This window comes from Macrosteles quadrilineatus, unplaced genomic scaffold (assembly GCF_028750875.1).
Source record: "Macrosteles quadrilineatus isolate MER2022 unplaced genomic scaffold, UCM_ALF_1.0 Scaffold_5__1_contigs__length_97177068, whole genome shotgun sequence".
NCBI lineage: Eukaryota > Metazoa > Arthropoda > Insecta > Hemiptera > Cicadellidae > Macrosteles > Macrosteles quadrilineatus.
This window is the reverse complement of record NW_026542598.1, coordinates 48,161,229-48,184,078: the sequence shown is the minus strand read 5'-3', so window position 1 is coordinate 48,184,078 and position 22,850 is coordinate 48,161,229. Positions and strand designations below refer to the sequence as shown.

General features: G+C 34.1%; 1 protein-coding gene across 3 annotated transcripts; it reads right to left on the bottom strand.

The window, feature by feature from the left end:
* Positions 1-233: 233 nt before the first annotated feature.
* On the bottom strand, positions 234-20,924 carry LOC128995313 (uncharacterized). Of its 3 annotated transcripts, XM_054420293.1 has the most exons (8): positions 20,465-20,924; positions 15,816-15,986; positions 11,783-11,867; positions 9,223-9,279; positions 7,070-7,106; positions 6,529-6,641; positions 1,781-3,662; positions 234-738 (listed from the first exon to the last, which is right to left on the bottom strand). In XM_054420293.1, the coding sequence occupies exons 1-7, from the start codon at positions 20,531-20,533 to the stop codon at positions 1,825-1,827; spliced, it is 2,370 nt and encodes a 789-aa protein (XP_054276268.1). In that variant the 5' UTR covers positions 20,534-20,924; the 3' UTR covers positions 234-738; positions 1,781-1,824. The 3 variants fall into 3 exon arrangements, with proteins under 3 accessions (XP_054276268.1, XP_054276267.1, XP_054276269.1); XM_054420292.1 differs by lacking the exon at positions 234-738 and having other exon boundaries at positions 1,651-3,662; XM_054420294.1 differs by lacking the exons at positions 234-738; positions 20,465-20,924 and having other exon boundaries at positions 1,651-3,662; positions 15,804-15,867.
* Positions 20,925-22,850: the final 1,926 nt, after the last annotated feature.

The following is a 22,850-nucleotide window of genomic DNA, read 5'->3' as shown; positions in this document are numbered from 1 at the left end:
ATCTGCCTTTGTTTAGCAATAGCATCAATTGCTTCATGAATGACATGTTTTACCATAATTCTTCAATTTTAGTCAAGGCTCTTCACTTGTAGCTAACTATATAAATAACAAAATGAAACTTTGAGCAATGCTTTACAAAATGTCTACAACCTCACTTTAAAACCAAACATAACCCTCCTCAATTTACATAAAGCGTCACAAACATCATTTTCGAGTAAATAAACAAACACCAGTTCATTGTACTGACCAGCTGTTTCATTAACTAAATTAAATCAAATCATTTAAACATTGTGATGTGAGAAAGAAAGAAAAACTAGACTATTCTATTACAGCGGGTGTCAGACTCCAATCAGATACGAGAATCGCGTCACGTGACTTGTATCTGGCTCAGTATTGGTGGAGGTTTCATACACTGGTTGTCGGGATAGAGACGAACCACGAACCTAGAAGGACGATTTCCCTCTTCTTCGTCTAGCATCGCTCGCCATCCACCTTGCCATTAACAGTCTACAGCCGAGTTGATCCTTGATTTCTTAATTTGTTTAGTACAATAGTAAAAGCAATGTTCATAAGTAGTTATCATAGATTTAAATTGATTAGTGGTGAGCAATGGAAATTGATTTTCTTCCAGTCTACAGGACTACAACTAACGACAGCTAGATCTGCCATCTTCATCTTCACTTGTTCGAGAATCAGCCATCTACCAACGGCAACCATGCTATGTCACAAAGTTCCTAGCTTTAACAAAATAAGATAAGTGGTCACTGTTCAGGTTAATTAGACATTAAGATTCTACTTATGTAAATTTCAGGTATCAAAAATTGTTCAGCAAGATAAAAAGAAGACCTTAACATTAAATTTGTAAATATTTTTCAGTTGCCTCTTTTATTAAATAAAACAAGCTTCTTTTGTTTGAATAAATTTTAGTTAGGGGCTATTTAGGACAGAGTAGGCCTAAAGATAGGTATAGCTACTTAGCCTCATTAGAATGACAAATATAAGAACATCTATTCTAAATAGTAGGAAGGAATAGGATAAAAATCAGCTTTATATGTCACAGTGCCGCAATTCCTTCCATGGTGTGTGTTAAGGCACGACAAAATGAAATCAAATAATTTATCTTTACTAAAGCAACAAGATATTAAAACACACATTACAAGATACTGTAAGTGGGCATCTAATTTATGAGAACCAGATGAATCATTAATTTTGGATACTGCAAGTAGATTTCTTATTTATGTGAAGCAGATGTACCATAGGCTTTAGATACTGCAAATAGAGATCTCATTTACGAGAAACAAATTAAGCATTGACTTTGGAATCTTTAGATACTGCAACTAGACATCCCATTTATGTGAAGCAGATGTACCAATGACTTTGATACTGTAAGGAGACGTCTTATTTACGTAAACTAATTTTTGCATTGAGTATACAAAACTGCAAGAGTGTACAATACCATTTACATTAACCAAATGAAGCATTGACTTTGGAAAAGTATTGAATAAATATGCTAGCTCCGCCCAATATTGCAAGCAGACAACTGCATTGTATACCTAGTTTTTTAAAAATTAGTTCCGTTTTGAAATAACTCTTGTAATACTTAGCAATTGCTCGATTTCAAGCAACGGGTACACTAGTTGTATAGGGTAATGAAATTTCAATATTCTTTATTGCATTACTCAGTTTTTACAGCAACATATGTACAGAATCAATTTTTTCATATATTGACTTGTTCTAACAGTATTTATATTTAACAAGATGAAAGTTTTTATATACTTACACAAATGTGCATTAGGTTCAGTATCAAAATTGTTGACCAATAGTTTAATCAATGACTACTATGTCTTTACAGTTTTTCAAAAGTTTGTTTGTTTCCTCAACAGTTTCTTCTATATCTCTATCATCATCAGTGATATTTATTTCTAATGTTTCTAGTTCGCTTTGCTCATGGGAAGGATTTACACTACAACCAGATACTATTTTGTTCAATGTCTCAGAAACTTCTGAAATAGTGATTTCTTTTTGAATATTTTCAACATTCTTGGTTGTAGTTATTAAACTTGAATTGTGCTCAACCGGCTCTGTAGCATTCTTGTTAGAATCTAACTCATTGCTTAAGATATGATTATTTGATGCCAGTTCATTTATAGCTTCTTTGGTGTGTAATGATTGAGATTCACAATATTCTGAACTACTTCTATTGTGACAAAGATTGTTGGATCCATCTGCATTTGTTTGATCATTTACATATATTGAATCCAACATAGTATTTTGTGAGAATTTTAAAATGTGTTCAATAGATTCACAACCAACTTTATCCTTTTCTTCATTGCTTGGTGAAGAATCGTTAATAACTATTAAATCAGCAAGGCTTTCATCTTTTTGATACCCATTAATATTCTTGTTCACACATTCAATACGACTTTGGTTTTCGTCAGCTGTAAGAGGTACATCAATTTCTTTCTTTTGGCAATCAGTCTTGGTTACTTCAATGACACAAGCTTCTTTATTTGTAATAAGATTGTTTACTTCATCTATACAAACTCCTGATGCAGGTTCTTGAGTATCATTTGAATGATTTTCAACTCTGGTAGAGGTAACATCTTCAACTTGGTCTGCTGTGAACGTTGGGTTTAATTCAGCCACAGAAGATGTAGGTCCTTGGTTTTCTGATAGTACGCTTGTTTGAGTAACGTCGTCAATTGCACTATCAATGTCACTTGATATTTCTTTTGGTTTTGAGAGCAACTTATACTCAACCACACTCCCTTCAATTTCTCTTTGAGGAACCGGTGACGGTATTTCTGGTTTGTCTTCAACTAGTTTTTGTTTCTGGGCCAGTTTTGCACGTTTTATTTTTTTCCTGATGTTACCACAAATTTTGCTGGTTGAGACAACTTTTTTTACTTCTTTGCTTTCCAACCACCTTTGGGCCCAACTATTTTTGTCATCTATGTCAGGAGTTTTTTCGGTCTCGTTTATTGTTTGTTTTACAACAGAGGATGAAACTACTCTTTCAGAACTAATTTCACTTTCAGCCTTTGAAAGTAGTTCATCAACTGGGATACATTCTGACACTGAACTTTTAACAACTTCTTTGTTTGTTTCTGACAAATTGTTGACTGAGACCTCTGGCGATTGATCTTTTGAGACAATATTTTGTGAGCTAGAAGGTTCTCCATTATCTACAGTTTTTTTGAAGCCTGAATGTTCATTTTCATCAGTTAGATCAATTGTCACTACCTTGGGAGTTATAACGATAACATCATCATTTTTCCGTTTCTTTTTCCTAAAGTTTTTGGCTGGAGTTACTTTTTCATTTGTATCTTCGTCCAAATGTTTTTTCGACTGCTCTTTTGACCCTCCTGGATTCTGTTTATTTTCTTCCAAAGCTGTTAAAGGTCCTTCATTTTCTGGAGGTTCATTGTTCTTCAGTAAAGCACGAATTGCCCTAGCTCTCATTTCTAGTTCTAAAATTTCCAATAAAGTTTTTCCTTCTTTGGGAGCCTCAGTTTCTTCTTCCTTTTCTGAAGCACTTTCTGCAGAACTATCGATACGGAAAACTTCTGTATCAGATGTTTTTACATGTAGTTTAACTTTTGTTCTTTTGAGCTTTTTGTCCAACTCTTTTCTTTTTAGTTTTCTCTTGGACTTTTTCTTACCTGAAACAAATTGTTGTTAAGAATTTAATATTGTTTAACTTAAGAAAACAAAAATAATATATTTTTACATACATTACAAACTTTGAAAATTGTACTAAAAATATATACAGTAAATTGAAATCATTAACAACATTACAACGGATTTGTTGATTGCATTCCAACTTCAGATAGAACGTACGTAACTACAGCCAGCTTAAAATAGAACAACCAGCTTAGTGCCATAGACATAACTGGTACAGTATACCCCTTCTTAACTGGCCTTGCATGAACCGTTTGAACATTCGGAAAATCACTGTCCTTGTTCGAGAAATTAATTGAATCTGGTTTCAACTATTTGTTTTTACAGTAGAACCCCGGTTAACCGAGATAAAAAGGGGAGAGCGGTTTCTGATAACCAATTTTTCGGTTAATCCATCATATGCTAAAAATATCCAATGTATCACCACAGTGTGTAGGAAAAATGAATTTAAGAGAATGAGTATTCATAATGTTCACAAATCTTGTAACAAGAGTAAAGCTATGTGGGGAGTTGTTAAAAAAGAACTGGGCATTCAAGTAAAAACGGAGACTACTACTAAAATTGATGTTGGGGATAGGGTGATAAATGAACCCAAAGAAATTGCAGAATATCTTAATGTTCAATTTTCCAACATAAAGGAAATATTAAATGTGCCAAATGTCTCTTTCATCAATAACAAGTACATCAGTCAAAACTCTTTAGAATCAGACAATACAGATAAATTACAGTTTTTTGCTTTTACCAACAAATTTGAAGTTAAAAATGCTATCTTAAGTTTAAGTAATAGTAATTCTTGTGGTTGGGATGAGATTCCCACTAAGTTATTGAAATGGACTGCTGACATTATTTCTGATATTATAGCTAGACTCATCAATCAATCATTTGGTGAGGGTGAATTTCCAGACTTGCTAAAATTGTCTGAAATCAGACCAATTTTAAAAAAAGGCACACATAATAATAGTCAAAATTACAGACCAATCTCTTTACTCAGTAATGTATCTAAAATTTTTGAAAAAATTATTCATCTTAGAATTGCAAATTACCTGGAATGTAACTCAAAACTGTGTCAAGAGCAGTTTGGTTTTAGAAGAAATCTAAGCACACATAATGCTCTTTTTACTTATATTAGTAGTGTCCTTGAAGCTCTGGATCAGTCACAGTTGACTGCAGGAGTTTTCTGTGACTTATCCAGGGCTTTTGACTGTGTGGACCACAGGTTGCTGCTGATCAAATTGAAGAATATTGGCTTGGAGGGAATGGCACTAGAATTATTACGATCATACCTAATCAATCGAAAGCAGCGCACAATAGTAATAAAAAAATCAATAAAATATTATTCTAACTGGGCCAGCGTTACATATGGTGTTCCCCAAGGTTCCATACTTGGGCCTTTATTATTTATTATATTTATTAATGACTTGCCTAATTGCCTTTCCACAAATTCCTGTGCTTTCACTTTGTATGCCGATGACACAACTGCTCTTTTAAAAAGAAAAACACTAAGTGAACTTAAATTAACTTTTGACAGCACAATTAAACAAATCAATGAATGGTTTGAGAGCCATGGCCTGAAATTAAATGAATGTAAAACTAACATTTTTCAATTTAAACTCAGAAACAGAGTTACAGACACCACAATCAGTAATACAAAAATTGTTAAGTTTTTAGGTCTAAATTTAGACTCAAAATTAAGATGGTCTGATCACATTCATCATCTAAATAAAAAATTAAGGTCAACAAGGTATTCACTAAGTGTACTATCCAAGGTCACGCCGCTAGAAGTCTGCTTGACAGTATATCATGCGTATGTTCATTCTTTGCTGGCTTATGGCGTCACTCTATGGGGTAACTCTGCAGAGGCCAAGAAAGTGTTCACTTGCCAAAAGTCAATTCTCAGAACTATTTTTCACCAGAAGTCTAAAAAAAGCTGTAAACCTTTTTTCAAAAAACATTCCATTTTAACATTACCTTCTCTTTATATATTTGAAATAGCAAAGTATGTTCATGCAAATCCTTTCTTTTTTGAAAAATATAAGATAAATCATAACTATCAAACGAGAAATAATAACAAAACTTTTCAATATCCCAAACATTCGCACACAAAATTTGAAACTGGGCCTCTTTACATGGGATTAAAAATCTACAATCATTTACCTAATTCATACAGAACTTTATCAAAATCAAATTTTACATATAAACTGAAAGAGACTTTGAGCCAAAAAGCGTATTACAAAATTCAGACGTTTTTTAAAGATAAATTGTAATAGTTTTTACTCTTGTCAGGGTATAATTAGATTAAGGAACCTAGATATAAATTAGATATAAATTGACCATGTACCAGCTTGGGAATTACTTTTGTAATTATTGTATCAGGCGTTATGTACAATAAAGCTTTGTCTATTGTCTATTGTCTAATAATAATTCAGTGTTTTATTTCAGCTACAAAAATGTTACAATGGGATAGAAAATACTTTAAACCTGACAACTGAAGTTATTAAAGCATTTACAGCCCTATATTATTTTATAGAACCATTTCGGTTAACCCGGGTCTCGGTAAACATGAATTCGGTTAACAAGGGTTCTACTGTAATTGATCTAATATAAGATCAAGATAGTGATAAGATAGTGTGAATGATTGCGTGTTCATTGAGGAATGAATGGGCAAAGTACAGTGGGGCCCCTTGAGCCCCGCCCTCCTTGATCGTGTACCTGCTATTTATTTTTTATTTATTTTTCTAAAAATTTATTTGCAGGTTCTCTTTGAGTTTCAAATGAATTTCTCAAACATTTATATAGAATTTATTTAAATCTAAGGAAGAATTAGCAATTATCAAGCCCAGATCTCACCTTCTGTAATCTTAGCACCGTCACTGCTGGATACTTTTAAGAAATCAAGATCAGGATCAACTAGAACTACCTCTTCAGAATTGTCAGAAATATCGGAGCACCCCTCCTGTTTTCTGTAATGAAGAAAAAGAAACCTGATAGTCAAAACGAAATGTGTTTTTTTTTTTTGTACCTCCTGGAATTTTACACAAAATGTTTCCTTAAGTTATAAGCAGAATATGTTTTCTTTTTACTGTAATACATTAGAAAGTCAATTATCCAAAAAATTGTGGATGAGGCTGATCAGATAACTGCTTTTCGGACAACCAGTCATTGACAAGAAAAACGGAGTACAATATTTTAACTTTGATTGACATGATATTTTTTTAGCAAATTCCCCTATAGAGAAGAAAATCTGGCCCTGGACTAATTTACTTCTTCATTCTGAAGTCCCCAGTGGCAAATATAAACATCAAAACTGACCTTGCACTGTTTTATCTCACTTTCAACCCTGAAACCATCCCTAGTTACTCTGCATTTGTCTACACATAACAATACTTACATTACAAATGGTTGGAGTTCCATCTTGGGTTTTTTGCCTAAAAAAATAAATTGTTTAAGACATAGATAACAGAAAACAATTCTATAAAATTAAATTCCTCATTCATTTTCAAAATGTATGAAATTTTCTAAAATACAAAAGTGTTTCCCATACTATTTTCACTAAATATTATTAATCTATACAATATTGGACGGGTAAACAGTTTTGGGAGGTTAATCTATTGTACTATTTATTAAATTCCATGTTGATGGCCCCTGGATTACTATATATGACTATAATTATGGTACAATACCTCGTCAAGTAATCCAAATGTTGATTGTCAGGTTAACAACCTACATGTTTCGACGCAGCATCATCAGGGTTACAAAACATAAGACATCAATGTCACACGCACACAATAAATACACAAACACGAACATTTAATTAACATTGATAGGCCTATCACAGGCACACGACACGGCGCAGGTAGTAGACTGCAGTGTCAGATTCCTTCCTCGTTGTTGTCAATGTTATCAATATGACAAAGGTCAGGTGGCCGGTTATTTTGATGAATTAGCACATTGAAAATAGAGTGTGACTGGAACTGCAGTTTTTCGTTAAGGATATGTCCACTGGTGGTGTTGTCGTCGTATGATTTGTAAATTTCAAATTCCTCTAATTAGTGTGTGGGAATATTCAATACACACGTACTTCTTACGTTCGTTCTTTTGTTTGACCTCCCTATTATGGTGTTTGATTGTAAGTTTGTCTACAAGCCCGCTATTATAGCCGTTGGATATGGCTATATGTTAGATGATATTGTTGGCTATATGTTAGATGATATTGTATTCATTACTGTAATGAAAGGTCAGAAGGGTCTGAAGTTACGAGAAAGGTTATTGATAAGGGTGACAGGTCAGGGGTGTACTTAAATGTGCTAGCTGTCCTAGTGTTTATGTGGGAAAAACGGGGCACACTTTTAAAACTAGATATAAGGAGCATCATCCAAAACCGAAAACTGACAAACAAAAATCTACATTTGCCCAACATCTGATGGACAATAATCATGACCTAAATGACCTCAACACTGGCTTGGAAATCCTTCACACATGTACAAAAGGCAATAAATTGGACACCCTGGAAGAATTTGAAATTTACAAGGCACATATAAAAAATAACAATAGCGAAAATATTTTAAATGACAAACTACTATTCAAATCACACGTAATTTTAGTAGTAGTATTTTAATAGTATTTTAAATCAGAGGAAGGATTCAAGACCAAGAGGGCAAAGTACAAATGATAATGCCGCCGCTGACACGACACCGCAAGAATGACTCCAGTCAGCTACTTGCTCGAGTGCGGATATGTGTAATCAACAGGCCTGTTAAGTAAAAAAACCCCCGTTTATGTTTATGTATGTGTACGTCGCGTGTGACCGTTTGTGTTTTTGTATATTAACGACGCCACTAAGGCTGAACGTCTGATAATGGCAAGATGCTGAAACTTCCGTAACAATGTTACAACTACTATGAGCTGATTGACGAAGGTAACCCTATTTATTGATTTAGTCACAAGATCAGCTCAGGGGATAAAAATATGGATTTTAATACAATACAATAAACAGTACGTCCACCAACCCCGCTGCCCTCCCTCCCTCACCAGGAACAGCTGATCCGGTAGTCGTGGTCAGGGGTTCGGCTCGTGTGCGCGAGAGGAATAAAGTTTTTATTCCCTGAGGAAGCGGGACGTTATTCTGGTCCCGCGAAACGTCGAAATAATCCAAGGACGATTTTTTATGTTTGTGTATATATTTGTAATTATGTATTCATAGTGTGAACAATTTGACGAGTCCTGGATAACAAATTAAGGTGAGTGAAGCCCACAAGATTGATCGGGGTACTATCCTCGGTGTATTTCTTAAGTTAGAAGTTTTTTCCTTAGTTTTAACTTTGTTAGTCAAACATGCTTAACTAAATTAAAATGAATTCAGCTCTAATGTGTCTTTTTTCTAATTATATTGTGGCCTGTCAGATGCCCTAATTTGAATGTTCGTGAGGGGAGGCATGACGGGTTAGCTACTAGCTAGTTTATATTATGAAATCATATTTCTGTTAAATTGTTTCAGAATCTCAAATAAACACTAGAAAGATATAAAATGCTTCTACAACTTACTTGGTGTTGAATCATCAGAGTGAGTTTCAGAGTCAGAAGAAGAATTAATTTCCTTCCCTGAAAAATATAATATGCAGTTTTTCAATACTTATAATCAGTCCTACATTACCTTTTTAACCGACTTCCTTACCATCAAAAGGAAGAGGTTCTCAATTTGTTTGTGGCAATGTTTTTTTTCTAGGGATTTTCACCAATTTCCCTGTGATTCTTTTACCGATCAGCATGGTTCCACCATCAAAATCACCAGGAGAGTTTCCCTTTGGTACCATATAAAGAGTGGTAGAAAAGTCCCGGAACGGTTTAATATATTTTTTACCAATTTAGATAAAGTAATGAGACTTGGTATATCAAAAATAGCCATATATGTCTACTCTTTTAAGCTACTATAACTTTTTTATCCCTTAACGACGGCCCACAAGGAGTCAGATGAAATTCTTAAATAGCAGCATAGATCAAGTTTGGTATCTAATTAAAGGTCTTAGTTAGTAGAACACATTGCTGCAAACCCTAACTCATACAGACAATTGAGTCAAAAATGGCAGCCGTTACAATATTTCTCAAATCTGCCATTTTGAATTTTTGAGCTTCTGCCATTTTTTACTCAGTCTATTGAGCTCAAATTTGTGGCATTGTATTCTACTATTTAAGACCTTTAATTTGATGTGCATATCGACATGTGCTGATGTTAATGATTTCCTTCTGAATTCTCGCAGTCTCCCCTTTGAGGAGGTAGCGTATAATAGCAATGCAAATTCGATGAATCTTTGAACAGCTATTATTTTTGACTCAGTTGTCCTTTTTAGTTCGGGTTTGCAGCATATGTGTTCTACTAAATAAGACCTTTAATTTGATAACAAACTCGACCTATGCTACTATTTAGGAATTTTGTCTGACTCCTAGTGGGCCATTCTCCTTAAGGGATAAAAAAGTGATAATAGCTTAAAAAAGAGTAGAAATTTATGGCTATTATTGATATACCAAGTCTCATTACTTTAATCCGTTCCAGGACTTATCTTCCACACTGTAAAACATTATGTATATATAAAAATAAACTCAGGAATTTATGCCTTAAAAAGATTTTATTATCTTTGTATTTAGAAAGTTCTAAAAAATCAGAAAAATGTTTTTCATGCCCATGTGCAATTCCATATATCTTATGGAGTTTGTGTGTATGGAGGTACAACCAAACAAAACCTTTGTGAAATTTTAATTAGTCAAAAAAGAGCTATAAGAGCCATGTTAAATCTCGAGTTTGATGAATCCGTAAGAGAGCATTTTACTAACCAAAATATATTAACCGTCTACAGTTTGTATATCCTTGAGTGAATTATGCATGTCAGAAAAAATAAAGCCAATTTTACAACACATGAAGATATCCACAACTACAACACCAGAAATATACAAAAAATAGTCTTACCTTTTCAAAATTCTGAGCTATATAAAAAGAAACCATCCTATGCCGGTTCTGTATTTTTTAAAACATATTCCATAAGAAATATTGAACATAGAAAATCAAAACAAGTTCAAAAGTGAACTCAACAGTTTTTTGATCAGAAATGCACTTTACTCTCTTGAAGAGTTGTACAATTTAACTTATGTGAGTGATGTGAATGCTGATGCTACATAACTGTCAGTTTCATAACTGAACAATTCAATGCAATGTACTGAGTTAGCTTATTGGATTGGAATTTGAATTATGTTTAGGTGTAATATTTGTTTCGGTGAAAAATGCTGAAAACCTTAAATATTCAACATTTATTTTGCTTATATTTGTGCAGAGAAGGCAATAAATTATAATAATATTCCTAAAGCTGTTAGTTAAAACCACAAATACTAGAAAAGGCCCGGTATGGATCATAAACATAAACAAATTACGTTGTTGGCCCGAAAGTAAACAAAATCATATGTTAATAATGCAATTAGTATATGGGTTTCGTTTACTTTCAGGCCAAAAACGCTATTTGTGTATGTTTATGATGCATATCCGGTATTTTTCTAGTATTCGTGGTTGAAACCGTTCAAATGAAGCTACAGACAGTTCTTCATGAAACAGCTGCTTTATATTGATTAATTAACAATTCCTTGCCATGGAGCATAAATACATTATTTTGCAAAGAAATTTTTGTTTTAGTTACTATAAGAAAGGCATTTCAACGTTTGGATATTATGGTTAAGGATATTATGATAGGTAAAAGAAGCTAGGTTAATATTTAAACGTTACTTTTCCTAATAAAAAACAATTAAACACATTACCCTTTTTTAAAAAGATAGGCCTACTCGTTAATACCAATGAGATAATAATTTATTATTTATTTAAAAAAAACTTTATGAAGGTATGTCGATGATGGGTTACAATGATACAACTCTCAACGCATAACTCAGAAAAAAACCAAGAAGATTAACACCTATAGTTATAGATAATCGCCTGTGTTGTGGACATCCTCTTGAAATTTGAGTATGTTGTGCTAAAATTTAAACCCTTTAGAAATTTCAATATTAAACTCGACAACTTCTGGGTCCACAAATTGTTGAGTTAGAGAGGTTTTACTGTAATACTTACCCTCTAATATAGCTTTGATTCTCTTCTTAGACATTCCAAGAAGGTGGATCAAACAGTCAGCTTTAAGCTCATCAAAGGGCAAGTCCTAGAAAAATAAATATTTTTGTCAATTATTTAAAATAATTGAAAATTATTTTCTGAACTTTTTCTTAACAGCAGTTGCCAACTAAGCTATGTGCCACAGTGGACAATTCCTGTGTTCTTGCTGATTTTTCAATTTATTTGAATTATTCATTTAGAACTCAAAAGTTTTCCAGATGATACTACTGCTTTTGTCAAGGGAAACTTCAAAAAACTCCGAGGAAGATGTTTGTGAATGGTTTACAACTAATGGTCTGGCACTAACAGTGATAAAGCACACTTAATATAAAAAAAATCTTTGGCAGATAATATTTCACAACAAAAATTTCTCCGAGTAACCATTGACCATAAATTTAATTGGGACGAACAGGGGTGCCCTATTGCACCTATGGGGGAATGAAATGAAATGAAATGTGTTTATTGCCTTGTGAATTTACACAAATTATTGACAATGTCATAATAGTGCTAAAATTGGCATAGTCAGTTAATGAGTACAATATAGCTAACTACACACAAAGAGACATGTTAAAATACATATTTCAATATTACAACCAAATAATCTTATTGTTAAGAGAAATTCAAAGCAAATGGAATTTAATGGAAGTTATTGAACACCATAACCAACTAACACTCAGGTCGTAGAAAGTGGCCTAAGCAAGTGACTTCCTCTCAAAGACCATTAGTACCTCATTAATCAATTTATCTATTGCGTCTGATGTACACTTGCCCTTTCTAAATCCAAATTGTGAAACACTTAAAAAGTTGTTTCTTTCAAAAAAAGATTTCAGCTGATCAAAAACCATGATTTCAAACAATTTTGATACTACAGGAATGATTTGATATAGGGCAATAACTTTCTGAAATGTCTTTTTTACCTTTTTTAAAAATGGGACAGTCTCTGGTGACCTTTCATCTGGAAAGACACCTTCAAGGAGACGGAGATTAAATCAGTAAAATAGAGGTTCAGCTAGATTAAACCAATAATCTGTTTAAGCAAACTATTAGACATAAGATAAACATCAGTACTGCTAGAGTTTTTTAGTTATTTGTGGCTTTTATTAGTTAATTTTATATCAGCCTTGACACCTTTAATATTTTTTTTTTTTACTATAGGTAAGATTCACTTACTTTTGCCTGAAGGTGTCAGATGTTAACATATGCTGTACATGTTTCGAGCTACTTACAGCTCATCTTCAGCAGCATTCTTGAATTAAAAAAATCACATCAGACGATGTTTGTCGACTATTTACAGTTTATATATACACACACGAACACACGGAAATATATACAAAGAACATACACGCGTTTTGCAGTTGTGAATTGCGTTTTCTTTGTATATATTTCCGTGTGTTTGTGTGTGTATATATAAACTGTAAATAGTCAACAAACATCGTCTGATGTGATTTTTTTAATTCAAGAATGCTGCTGAAGATGAGCTGTAAGTAGCTCGAAACATGTACAGCATATGTTAACATCTGACACCTTCAGGCAAAAGTAAGTGAATCTTACCTATAGTAAAAAAAAACCTTTTATTAGATCATTAGGTGTGATAAAATTCCAGAAAAAAGGCATAGGAGTAATGGAAGACTTATTAACTAAATCTTTTGAACTGTAAGCATTACTAACAATTTTCATTTTTATGTTTTCAATTGATTCAATAAAAAAGGTACGGTACTGAAAATATCAGGACATATTTTGGGTTTTTTGTATTGATTAAAGAAATGTCACTGGTTTTAATGACTTGCCAAGCAGTTTTACATTCGTTATTACTTTTTTCTATGAGATTTGTGTTATATTCTATTTTGGCCTTCTTAACAGGACATATTTTCAATTTGGGAAACCTTAAACTTTTGAAACAAATTATAAAACCTCAACATCTTAATGCATGGGAATCTTATTTTATAGAAAAAACAGACCAAAATTATTTGTTGAATAAAATGAAGACGGCCCAATTATTAACTCAGAATTACTTAAAATAATTACATCAAGAACAACACTGTAATATATCCAAATTTCAAAAGATTTTTTTCATAAATTTTTCCAATATCCATTGCATCATCTGTTTTAACTTTACTTTAAATTAATTACAGTATTGTAAATATTTACTTTTTGTACCAGTTTGATCACAGCCTGAAGATGGAAACATAGTTTCCAAAAGCGCTTGTGACAAAAAAAAAATAAATTATTATGTATTGGCCTTTTTGAACTTTTAAAATTAGTTATACATTTCATCATTCATTGCCAATATCTCCAATATAAGTTATATCTGATGGAAGTTATTAGTTAGTTGAAAAACTAACTGATAGAAAATAAAGTTAGTTTTTGTAAAAGTAGGCCTAGCTATTTGTTGGGCAGTTGTTTTAAAGGATTTCCTATGCAATGAAATAATGACACATCTTGATAACAAATCTATACTATAATATGAGTAAAGTTTGCGCACAATGATTCAAAAAACGGCTCCTACAATTTCCACCAAATTGTTAGAAATATCTTAGTTTTAGGCTAAAAACAATATCCATGCCAGGCTCTGTTCTGGGAAAATTCATTTTTCATTAAAACTTAAAAACTTATTTTAATATTTTTAACATTTAGTCTTATGGACTGTCAAGTAGCTATGGCAGTGTTACGAAAATGCAAACAAATGGATTGTCACATACGCTTGTAAAATCATCTACAGTACAGTAGCAAATTACAAAATACAGTACAAAGGAAAAGGAAAGCTATGAATTCTATGAATGCTATTGAGAATTGCTTATATGGATTGCATAATACATTTGGATTGTATGGTGTATTACTAACCAAAGGGATAATTACGACTGTTCAAAAACATTAAGTATTTTACAGCAAAACATTATACACTGATATTGAACTAAAAGTCTAAAGGAAAGGCCAAGGACGTTTTGTAGTTACTACAATTACCCATCACGTAATTAATTATTGTTGCAATGTTCCGCGATCCCAGTGACTAACACAATAACGGTCAACAGATAACGGATGTTTTGTATCATATCATGAGTTTTATATTGAAGATTATTGTAGAAACTTTATAAATTGCTCGTCCACATGAAAAAGTTTGTTAGGTAAATTAAGGATGAGTGGATGTCTACCGAAAACAAATTGACTTTACAACTTAATTTATCGTAGTAAAACTGAAAATATTTGTAGGCTTCTTAAAAGTTCTACTTTTTTAACTCTTGAACAAATTAAATACCTCGAGCAATGCTCAGTCCCCTAGTACTTGTGTTTAATCAAACATTGTCACATTTTAAATCATTACAATAGAAACAAATGACTTAAAACTTGTCACTGTCAGATAATGAACATCAACTGAGGACAATGTTTTGACACTTATAATAACTTGAGTGTATAAACATTCCCCCTTCCCGCCCCTCCCTGCTTGGGGTGTTATTATTGGCTGTCACTGCCCTTCAACGGGCCCACTGCATACCAAAGCAACTGGACTTTGACTTTCTCTTTCCCCACCCCCGCGTTTTTTTGTCAACAAGGGCGCTGACCCCTCACGGCCACACGCAACCCTCATTGATCACATAAACTTTAGCATATAAACTGATTACAGCAACTTAGTGGAATGATAGTAGTCGGCATTCAATCAACATAAAGTCTCTTGTAAATAGTGTGGTAGGTCTAAATTTCAGTTCTAAATAATTTAAAGTTTCTCAAACAATAGTGTTGGACTAATGTTTTACTTTCAATAACATCAAACACACAATCATTTTTATCTAGCTCTAATTATTTTTCTCAGTGTAGGCTTACATTATATTAAAATTAAAAACAAATTTATAGTAATAAATAATTTATAGCCAATTAATTTTATTAAAGATAGGTGGGTCCCAAAAAAACTCAAGGTGGTAGTTGGTCGCCAGACCAAAAAGTTAGTAGGCCTAAACTACTGATCTATCTATAGCTTAAAAATATCTACCATTCAACTCACCCGTAGTATGGGTGGCAGCATTTTCTTCAGTTTTGCTCCTTTTATAATAGAAAACATCTGTTCAATCATTTCTTCTCTGTTGTTAATATAATATCCCAAGGGATAAAGTTCCTTGGATAGATCAACTTGTTCAGTCTCCGAGTCACTATTTGGACTGATTCCCAGTTTTGCCTGAAACAATGATTGAATAGGAACTATTGAATAATTGAACTATAGGAATGGTTGGAACTTGATTGGAACTACCACGTTAATAAAAAAATGTACCAAGGTTATGCACACCTTGCAAAGCTTTTCCCTTTGGTCAATAGGAAATCTACTCTGAAGCCAGCTTGTACAGTTCTAATCTACAAGTCAATAATTCGGCCTTTGATTATGTATGCATCTCCTCTCTGGGAATTATCTATATAAAAAAATAAACTCTTCAAAATTCAAGTGGTCCAAAACAAAATTCTAAGAATAACGGTGAATGCTCCCTGGTTTGTTAGAAACAGGCATATACATGAAGAGCTAGGAGTGGAGTCTATCTCGGCCTATATTGAAAAAACCACCTACAAATTTCTGAAGTCTTTAAACAATGTTCCTGGTGCACTAGCTTTTCATCTTGGCGAAGCAACTGAGAACAGGAGGCTACGTCGAAGGCATCCTCAGGATCTATTGGATGAATGAAACCTAAAGAAGATTAAATATTTTTATTTAAATAATTTTGTTACAGGGTGTCTCAGGTCTGGGCAACCCCACAATGTTTTTATTGTTATATTTTCTTGATTATTTTGTTAACACTTCTGTGAATACTGTCATCATTGAACGAGAAATAAATGCTGAAAACCAAAAAAGTGCCTGAAACAATGATTGAATAGGTTATCTGTATTATCTAACATAGGAGTATTGATTAACACTCTACTACCAACTATGGTGAATCCATCACATAATTTGTGACTTCATTCTTCAACACTTTAACGCGAGCGCTAGTGTGCTTATAGCGGCTAATGGTGCATGAGGGATCAGCAGATCAATTAGCTACGGCGTTGCACTGATGAGTAAAGTGTTGAGGTCTTTCTACATCTTAATTTAAATAATAAGTGGCTTAGCTGGTGTGGAAAGGCCACCTTAAATAAACGGTGGGTACTTTCCTGTTAAAGGGAACATTCATTATTATCAATCATTTCTTTTCGATATATTGATACGGTATTTTATTTTTTTATTCAATATATTGATACGGTATTAACAAATTGAAACTTATCAGCTAACAACTAGGATAAATAGGCTAAATGAAGATTAAACAATAATCAACTTAGTACCCAAGTAAAAATTATTTATTAAAATATTTACTGATTATAGTTTTGGCTCTAAGGCCATTTTCAAAATATTTTGCTTTTGGAGAGTTTGCTCTCCTCCTCACTCAGTCCTCAGTCCACATACGGAACCATCCAGAGCACGCCACATTACAATCAGTATAGATCAATGAACCTTAGATTCGTAATTTTAACCTTCGTTTTACGGCCACTTATGAATCTCTTCGACAAAAACTGATTGCATTTTTGGATTCAGCGTTAAAATACTGTAAGTAGACATCTAAAAAGTACATGATATCGCGTTGTAGATATAAGGTATCAAATAATTACCTTTATTTTATTGAACAGAATTTTACCTTCATTCTATATTTTTCATTATCAGCAAGTTTGGTTGGTTAGGTTATGACAGTAACTGCCGGTCGCCTAGGCCTAATCCACGTCCGGTTACTGGACGCATATCCTCTGTTAACTTATTTCCTTAGCAACAGTGCCTCTTTAACACGTAGGCCTAACTTAGAGTAAAAAAATCGATAAGTTAGTTCTCCAATATTTTTTTTATCAATCTGAATATTGATATCAAAGGATCGATGGCTAAACACTATCTCTGACTTCGTAAGGGAAGTGGATTCAGCCTTTCCTGCTGCTTAAGATCAAGTTGTGTTTATTATATAAGGTACCTATATTAGTCCTGCCCTAATCAGCCATGTTTCAAGTTCAGAGTTCCCATACCGGTACACAATTTGTAATTCTGAAAACAGGATTGTTTGACCATGTGTGGGAATAAAATGAGATGAGGGATGAAACATGATTTTTTTACTCTAAAGATTTAACACTAAATACCAAAACCCTACCCAGGCTGACGCTAACCGAAACCCCCGGTCTGTAAGACCCAATGACGAGGATCACAGTTCTCTTCATTGACTCTTCATTACTTATGAAGAGCTGGATATCAACTTCTTTTGATAATAAATTTTCCACTGGCTGGGATGAAATACCAATGCCAATAATTAAGCAGGGTCGTCTATATATATTATTACCATTACTAGGCTACATGTTATAAACTCTTCTTTTATCTCTGGAATTTTCCCCGAAAAATTAAAAAAATCAAAAATTAAACCTTGTTATAAAAATGGTAACCCAGAAGAAGTGTGTAATTACAGACCTATCTCATTGTTATGCTCATTTTCAAAAATTTTTGAGCGAGTTGTGCATATACAACTTTCAAAATACTTAGAGGAAAATAATTTAATAGATAAGGAACAATATGGTTTTAGAGAAGGAAGGTCCGTGATTGACGCAGGAGTCGATTTCTATGAATCTATAATTAATTCAATTGATTCAAAGGAAAAAGTAGTGGGAATATTCTTAGACTTAACAAAAGCCTTTGATAGTGTCTCACATGATTTACTTCTTGAAAAACTTAAATATAACGGTGTAAAAGGGAGAGCTTGGCGTTGGTTTGAATCTTATCTTACAGGCAGACAGCAGTATGTCACGATTGATCACATAAATAGCCATAATCAATTAATTACTTACACTTCCTCAACGAGAATTGTTAAGTATGGTGTCCCTCAAGGATCAATATTGGGACCCTTATTATTCTTAATTTACTTAACAGACTTCCCCTCATTGATAGAATCTCCCAATCGTGTTTGTTTATTTGCTGATGACATCAATATAAAAATATCCGGAAATTCAAATGCTGATGTGGAAGTCTCTTCTTTTGTTGAGCTTACCAAATGTAACCAATATTAAAATGAAATCATTTTATTACCGAATACAATAAATAAACTAATTATATAAATTTTTCTTCAACGAGCAAAAATTCACCTGAGTTTAATATTTTTATGGATACAATTTTACTAAATGAAGTTAAAACATTAAAATTTCTTGGATTGCATATAGATGATAAATTCAACTGGGACAGTCATGTTGAAAACGTTTGTAATAAAGTCAACTCAGGCATACATGCGTTAAGACATATGTCAAAATTTAGTAGTTTAAAAACCTTAAAAATAGTATATTATTCCTTAATTGAATCACATATTTCTTTTGGGTTGTGTCTTTATGGGGGCACATCAAATTTTAACCTAAATAGCATTCTGGAACTTCAAAAAAAAAAGCAATTCGCATTATGTTAAAACTAAAGTCAAAAACATCCGCAAAAGAGCAGTTTAAAGAAATAGGAATTAGGACTGTTTTTAGCTTATACATTTATTAAATAGCCCTTTATATTATATCAAACCATGAAAGATTGCCAAAATTGAACTCTTTTCATAGCCTACATATTCAACCAGAAAAGGTAATGAATTGGCGTTCAACAGACATAATTTATCGGTTTATGAAAAAATTCCATCTTATAGTGGTGTTAAATATTTCAATAGCTTACCTGACAATATAAAAAATATAAGTAACTTAATTTTAATTCATTTAAAAAACGTTTGAAATTATTTTTTACCAACAGACCCTTGTATAAATTGGAAGATTTTTTTCCAACTTCCTGAAATTTGATTTTTTTATAATAACAATGTTCTTTGTAAGTAGTCTTAAGTTTAATATTGTGTTTTTATAACTGACTCCATTCTGTACAAAATGTGCAATATGAATAAAGTTATTTTGATTGATTGATTGATTGATTGACCCCATTTGAAAATAATGGACCCCGCTTAGAAACACACAAACCGAAACCTTGGGCCTGTGAGACCACGCTTTAAAATACACTAATGCTGGGCTTCTGTGACTGGCATGTTATGAATAGACAACCTGTCAAGGTCACGGCACCCACGCAAAATAAACAAAAAATATATCAACAGGTAGGGGAGGAAAAGGGGGGAAGGTATTGAGGGAATGGAATCCCCCAAGTAAACAGTGTTGCTAACAGGCGTTTGTAAAAATTCCTGTGGGCCTGTCAGACTGGAATTCGGTATTAGTGTTGAGCTAATAGGCTCTAGGCCTATTTTATTTCTTATATCTTACCGCTTTCCCAGATTTAAATGAACTACCGGTACCTAAGTTACTGGTGCTATAACCTAACTTCAAATAATTAAATTAGCCTATTCTAGCACAGCATCATAACTTAGCTAGGTTTACAGAGCAAACTTAACTTAGCCTATTTAGGCCTAAGCTTATACATGATAGGCTAAGTTTTACCATCTTAAAGATCACTCAGGATAGCCTAGCCTAGAACGGGAAAACTCATGTGAGATAAAACAGGATTTTTAATCCTGACCCGGTAAGCAAGATTTTCTTGGTAAGTTTGTGTAAGTTCAGAGACACTGTTCAAATTATTTGTTAGAGAAATTAAGGCCTTAGAATAACAGCAAACTTTGAAGTAGTTAAGCCTATAATATAGCTTACCTCTTCATTTAGTATTTTTCTAATTTTTCGAGTCTCAATAGAATTAATCGACTTGTTCACTTCCTTCATTTTAAAAGATAACTTAGGCTAAATTAAAAATTCAATATTTTCAGTCCTGGTGCACAGTGAATTGAAGCTGTATTCAAGTGTCTTAATTCTTAACTTATTCCGTTAATTCTTGGTAAATGAATTATGTTGTCATCCTTACTCATTGATTTCATTAATTTAATTCGCTAAAATAAACCAATGCATAGCGTAGGCTTGGTGGCAAAGTCTTGATTGAATAAAGTAGCCTCTACATGTTATTTTCAGTTATGGTGTAGTAGGGATAGTGACTCATGCATTCGTAATAATAGAGCCATCACTTTGAGTATAATAATAGTATTGTTTTCTTAAAATGAAACTAATTTATATCTTATCGTCGGTTAAAAATTAAAACAACAATAGAAATTGACATTTAAGGTTAGGTTGATCCTACCAGTCAAATCAAACCAAAACCACAGAAACCCGGTATTTACTCAGGGGAGGTATAGATGAGCCTACGATGACAGCTATGAGCTGTGGGCTTCTTATTAGCTGAGGGAACACCATTACCGTAACAATACCAATACTATACGCAGCCATCAGGTCCGTGAAGTTAGCCCCCCCCATAAAAGCACTAACAATTAAACTAGTATTAATGGTTAGTGCTTCGTTAGTGCTGGTTAGTGCTTCAACTCCCATCGTTAGTGCTCTTACGGTTCAGGAGCTATAACCGAAAAACTGTGGGGGGGGGCCAACTTCACGGAAGTTAGCCCCCCCCAGTAGTAATATGTGAGCACTAACTTTTAAAACTGTACCAACGGTTAGTGCTTCGTTAGTGCTGGTTAGTAGTGCTTCAACTCCCATCGTTAGTGCTCTTACGGTTCAGGAGCTATAACTGAAAAACTGTGGGGGGGCCAACTTCACGGAAGTTGGCCCCCCCCATAAAAGCACTAACAATTAAACTAGTATTAATGGTTAGTGCTTCGTTAGTGCTGGTTAGTGCTTTAACTCCCATCGTTAGTGCTCTTACGGTTCAGGAGCTATAAGCGAAAAACTGTGGGGGGCCAACTTCACGGAAGTTAGCCCCCCCCAGTAGTAATATGTGAGCACTAACTTTTAAAACTGTACCAACGGTTAGTGCTTCGTTAGTGCTGGTTAGTGCTTCAACTCCCATCGTTAGTGCTCTTACGGTTCAGGAGCTATAACTGAAAAACTGTGGGGGGGCCAACTTCACGGAAGTTGGCCCCCCCCATAAAAGCACTAACAATTAAACTAGTATTAATGGTTAGTGCTTCGTTAGTGCTGGTTAGTGCTTTAACTCCCATCGTTAGTGCTCTTACGGTTCAGGAGCTATAAGCGAAAAACTGTGGGGGGCCAACTTCACGGAAGTTAGCCCCCCCCAGTAGTAATATGTGAGCACTAACTTTTAAAACTGTACCAACGGTTAGTGCTTCGTTAGTGCTGGTTAGTGCTTCAACTCCCATCGTTAGTGCTCTTACGGTTCAGGAGCTATAACCGAAAAACTGTGGGGGGGGGCCAACTTCACGGAAGTTGGCCCCCCCCCCATAAAAGCACTAACAATTAAACTAGTATTAATGGTTAGTGCTGGTTAGTGCTTCGTTAGTGCTGGTTAGTGTTTCAACTCCCATCGTTAGTGCTCTTACGGTTCAGGAGCTATAACCGAAAAACTGGGGGGGCTAACTTCCCCCCCCAGTTTTTCGGTTATAGCTCCTGAACCGTAAGAACACTAACGATGGGAGTTGAAGCACTAACCAGCACTAACGAAGCACTAACCGTTGGTACAGTTTTAAAAGTTAGTGCTCACATATTACTACTGGGGGGGGGCTAACTTCCGTGAAGTTGGCCCCCCCACAGTTTTTCGCTTATAGCTCCTGAACCGTAAGAGCACTAACGATGGGAGTTAAAGCACTAACCAGCACTAACGAAGCACTAACCATTAATACTAGTTTAATTGTGAGTGCTTTTATTGGGGGGGCCAACTTCCGTGAAGTTGGCCCCCCCCCACAGTTTTTCGGTTATAGCTCCTGAACCGTAAGAGCACTAACGATGGGAGTTGAAGCACTAACCAGCACTAACGAAGCACTAACCGTTGGTACAGTTTTAAAAGTTAGTGCTCACATATTACTACTGGGGGGGGCTAACTTCCGTGAAGTTGGCCCCCCCCCCACAGTTTTGCGGTTATAGCTCCTGAACCGTAAGAGCACTAACGATGGGAGTTGAAGCACTAACCAGCACTAACGAAGCACTAACCATTATACTAGTTTAATTGTTAGTGCTTTTATGGGGGGGGCTAACTTCACGGACCTGCAGCCATCGGCCTCGGTGGTCTAGTGGTTAGCGT

What these genes read in the sequence shown, in the direction of transcription:
- LOC128995313 (XM_054420293.1), bottom strand. Translation starts at nt 20,533, where the DNA reads ATGAAGGAAGTGAACAAGTCGATTAATTCTATTGAGACTCGAAAAATT. An exon ending in TGCTGCCACCCATACTACGG is followed by an intron (nt 11,868 to 15,815) that starts GTGAGTTGAATG and finishes TTATTTTTCTAG; the next exon opens with GACTTGCCCTTTGATGAGCT. An exon ending in CTCTGATGATTCAACACCAA is followed by an intron (nt 7,107 to 9,222) that starts GTAAGTTGTAGA and finishes TTATTTTTTTAG; the next exon opens with GCAAAAAACCCAAGATGGAA.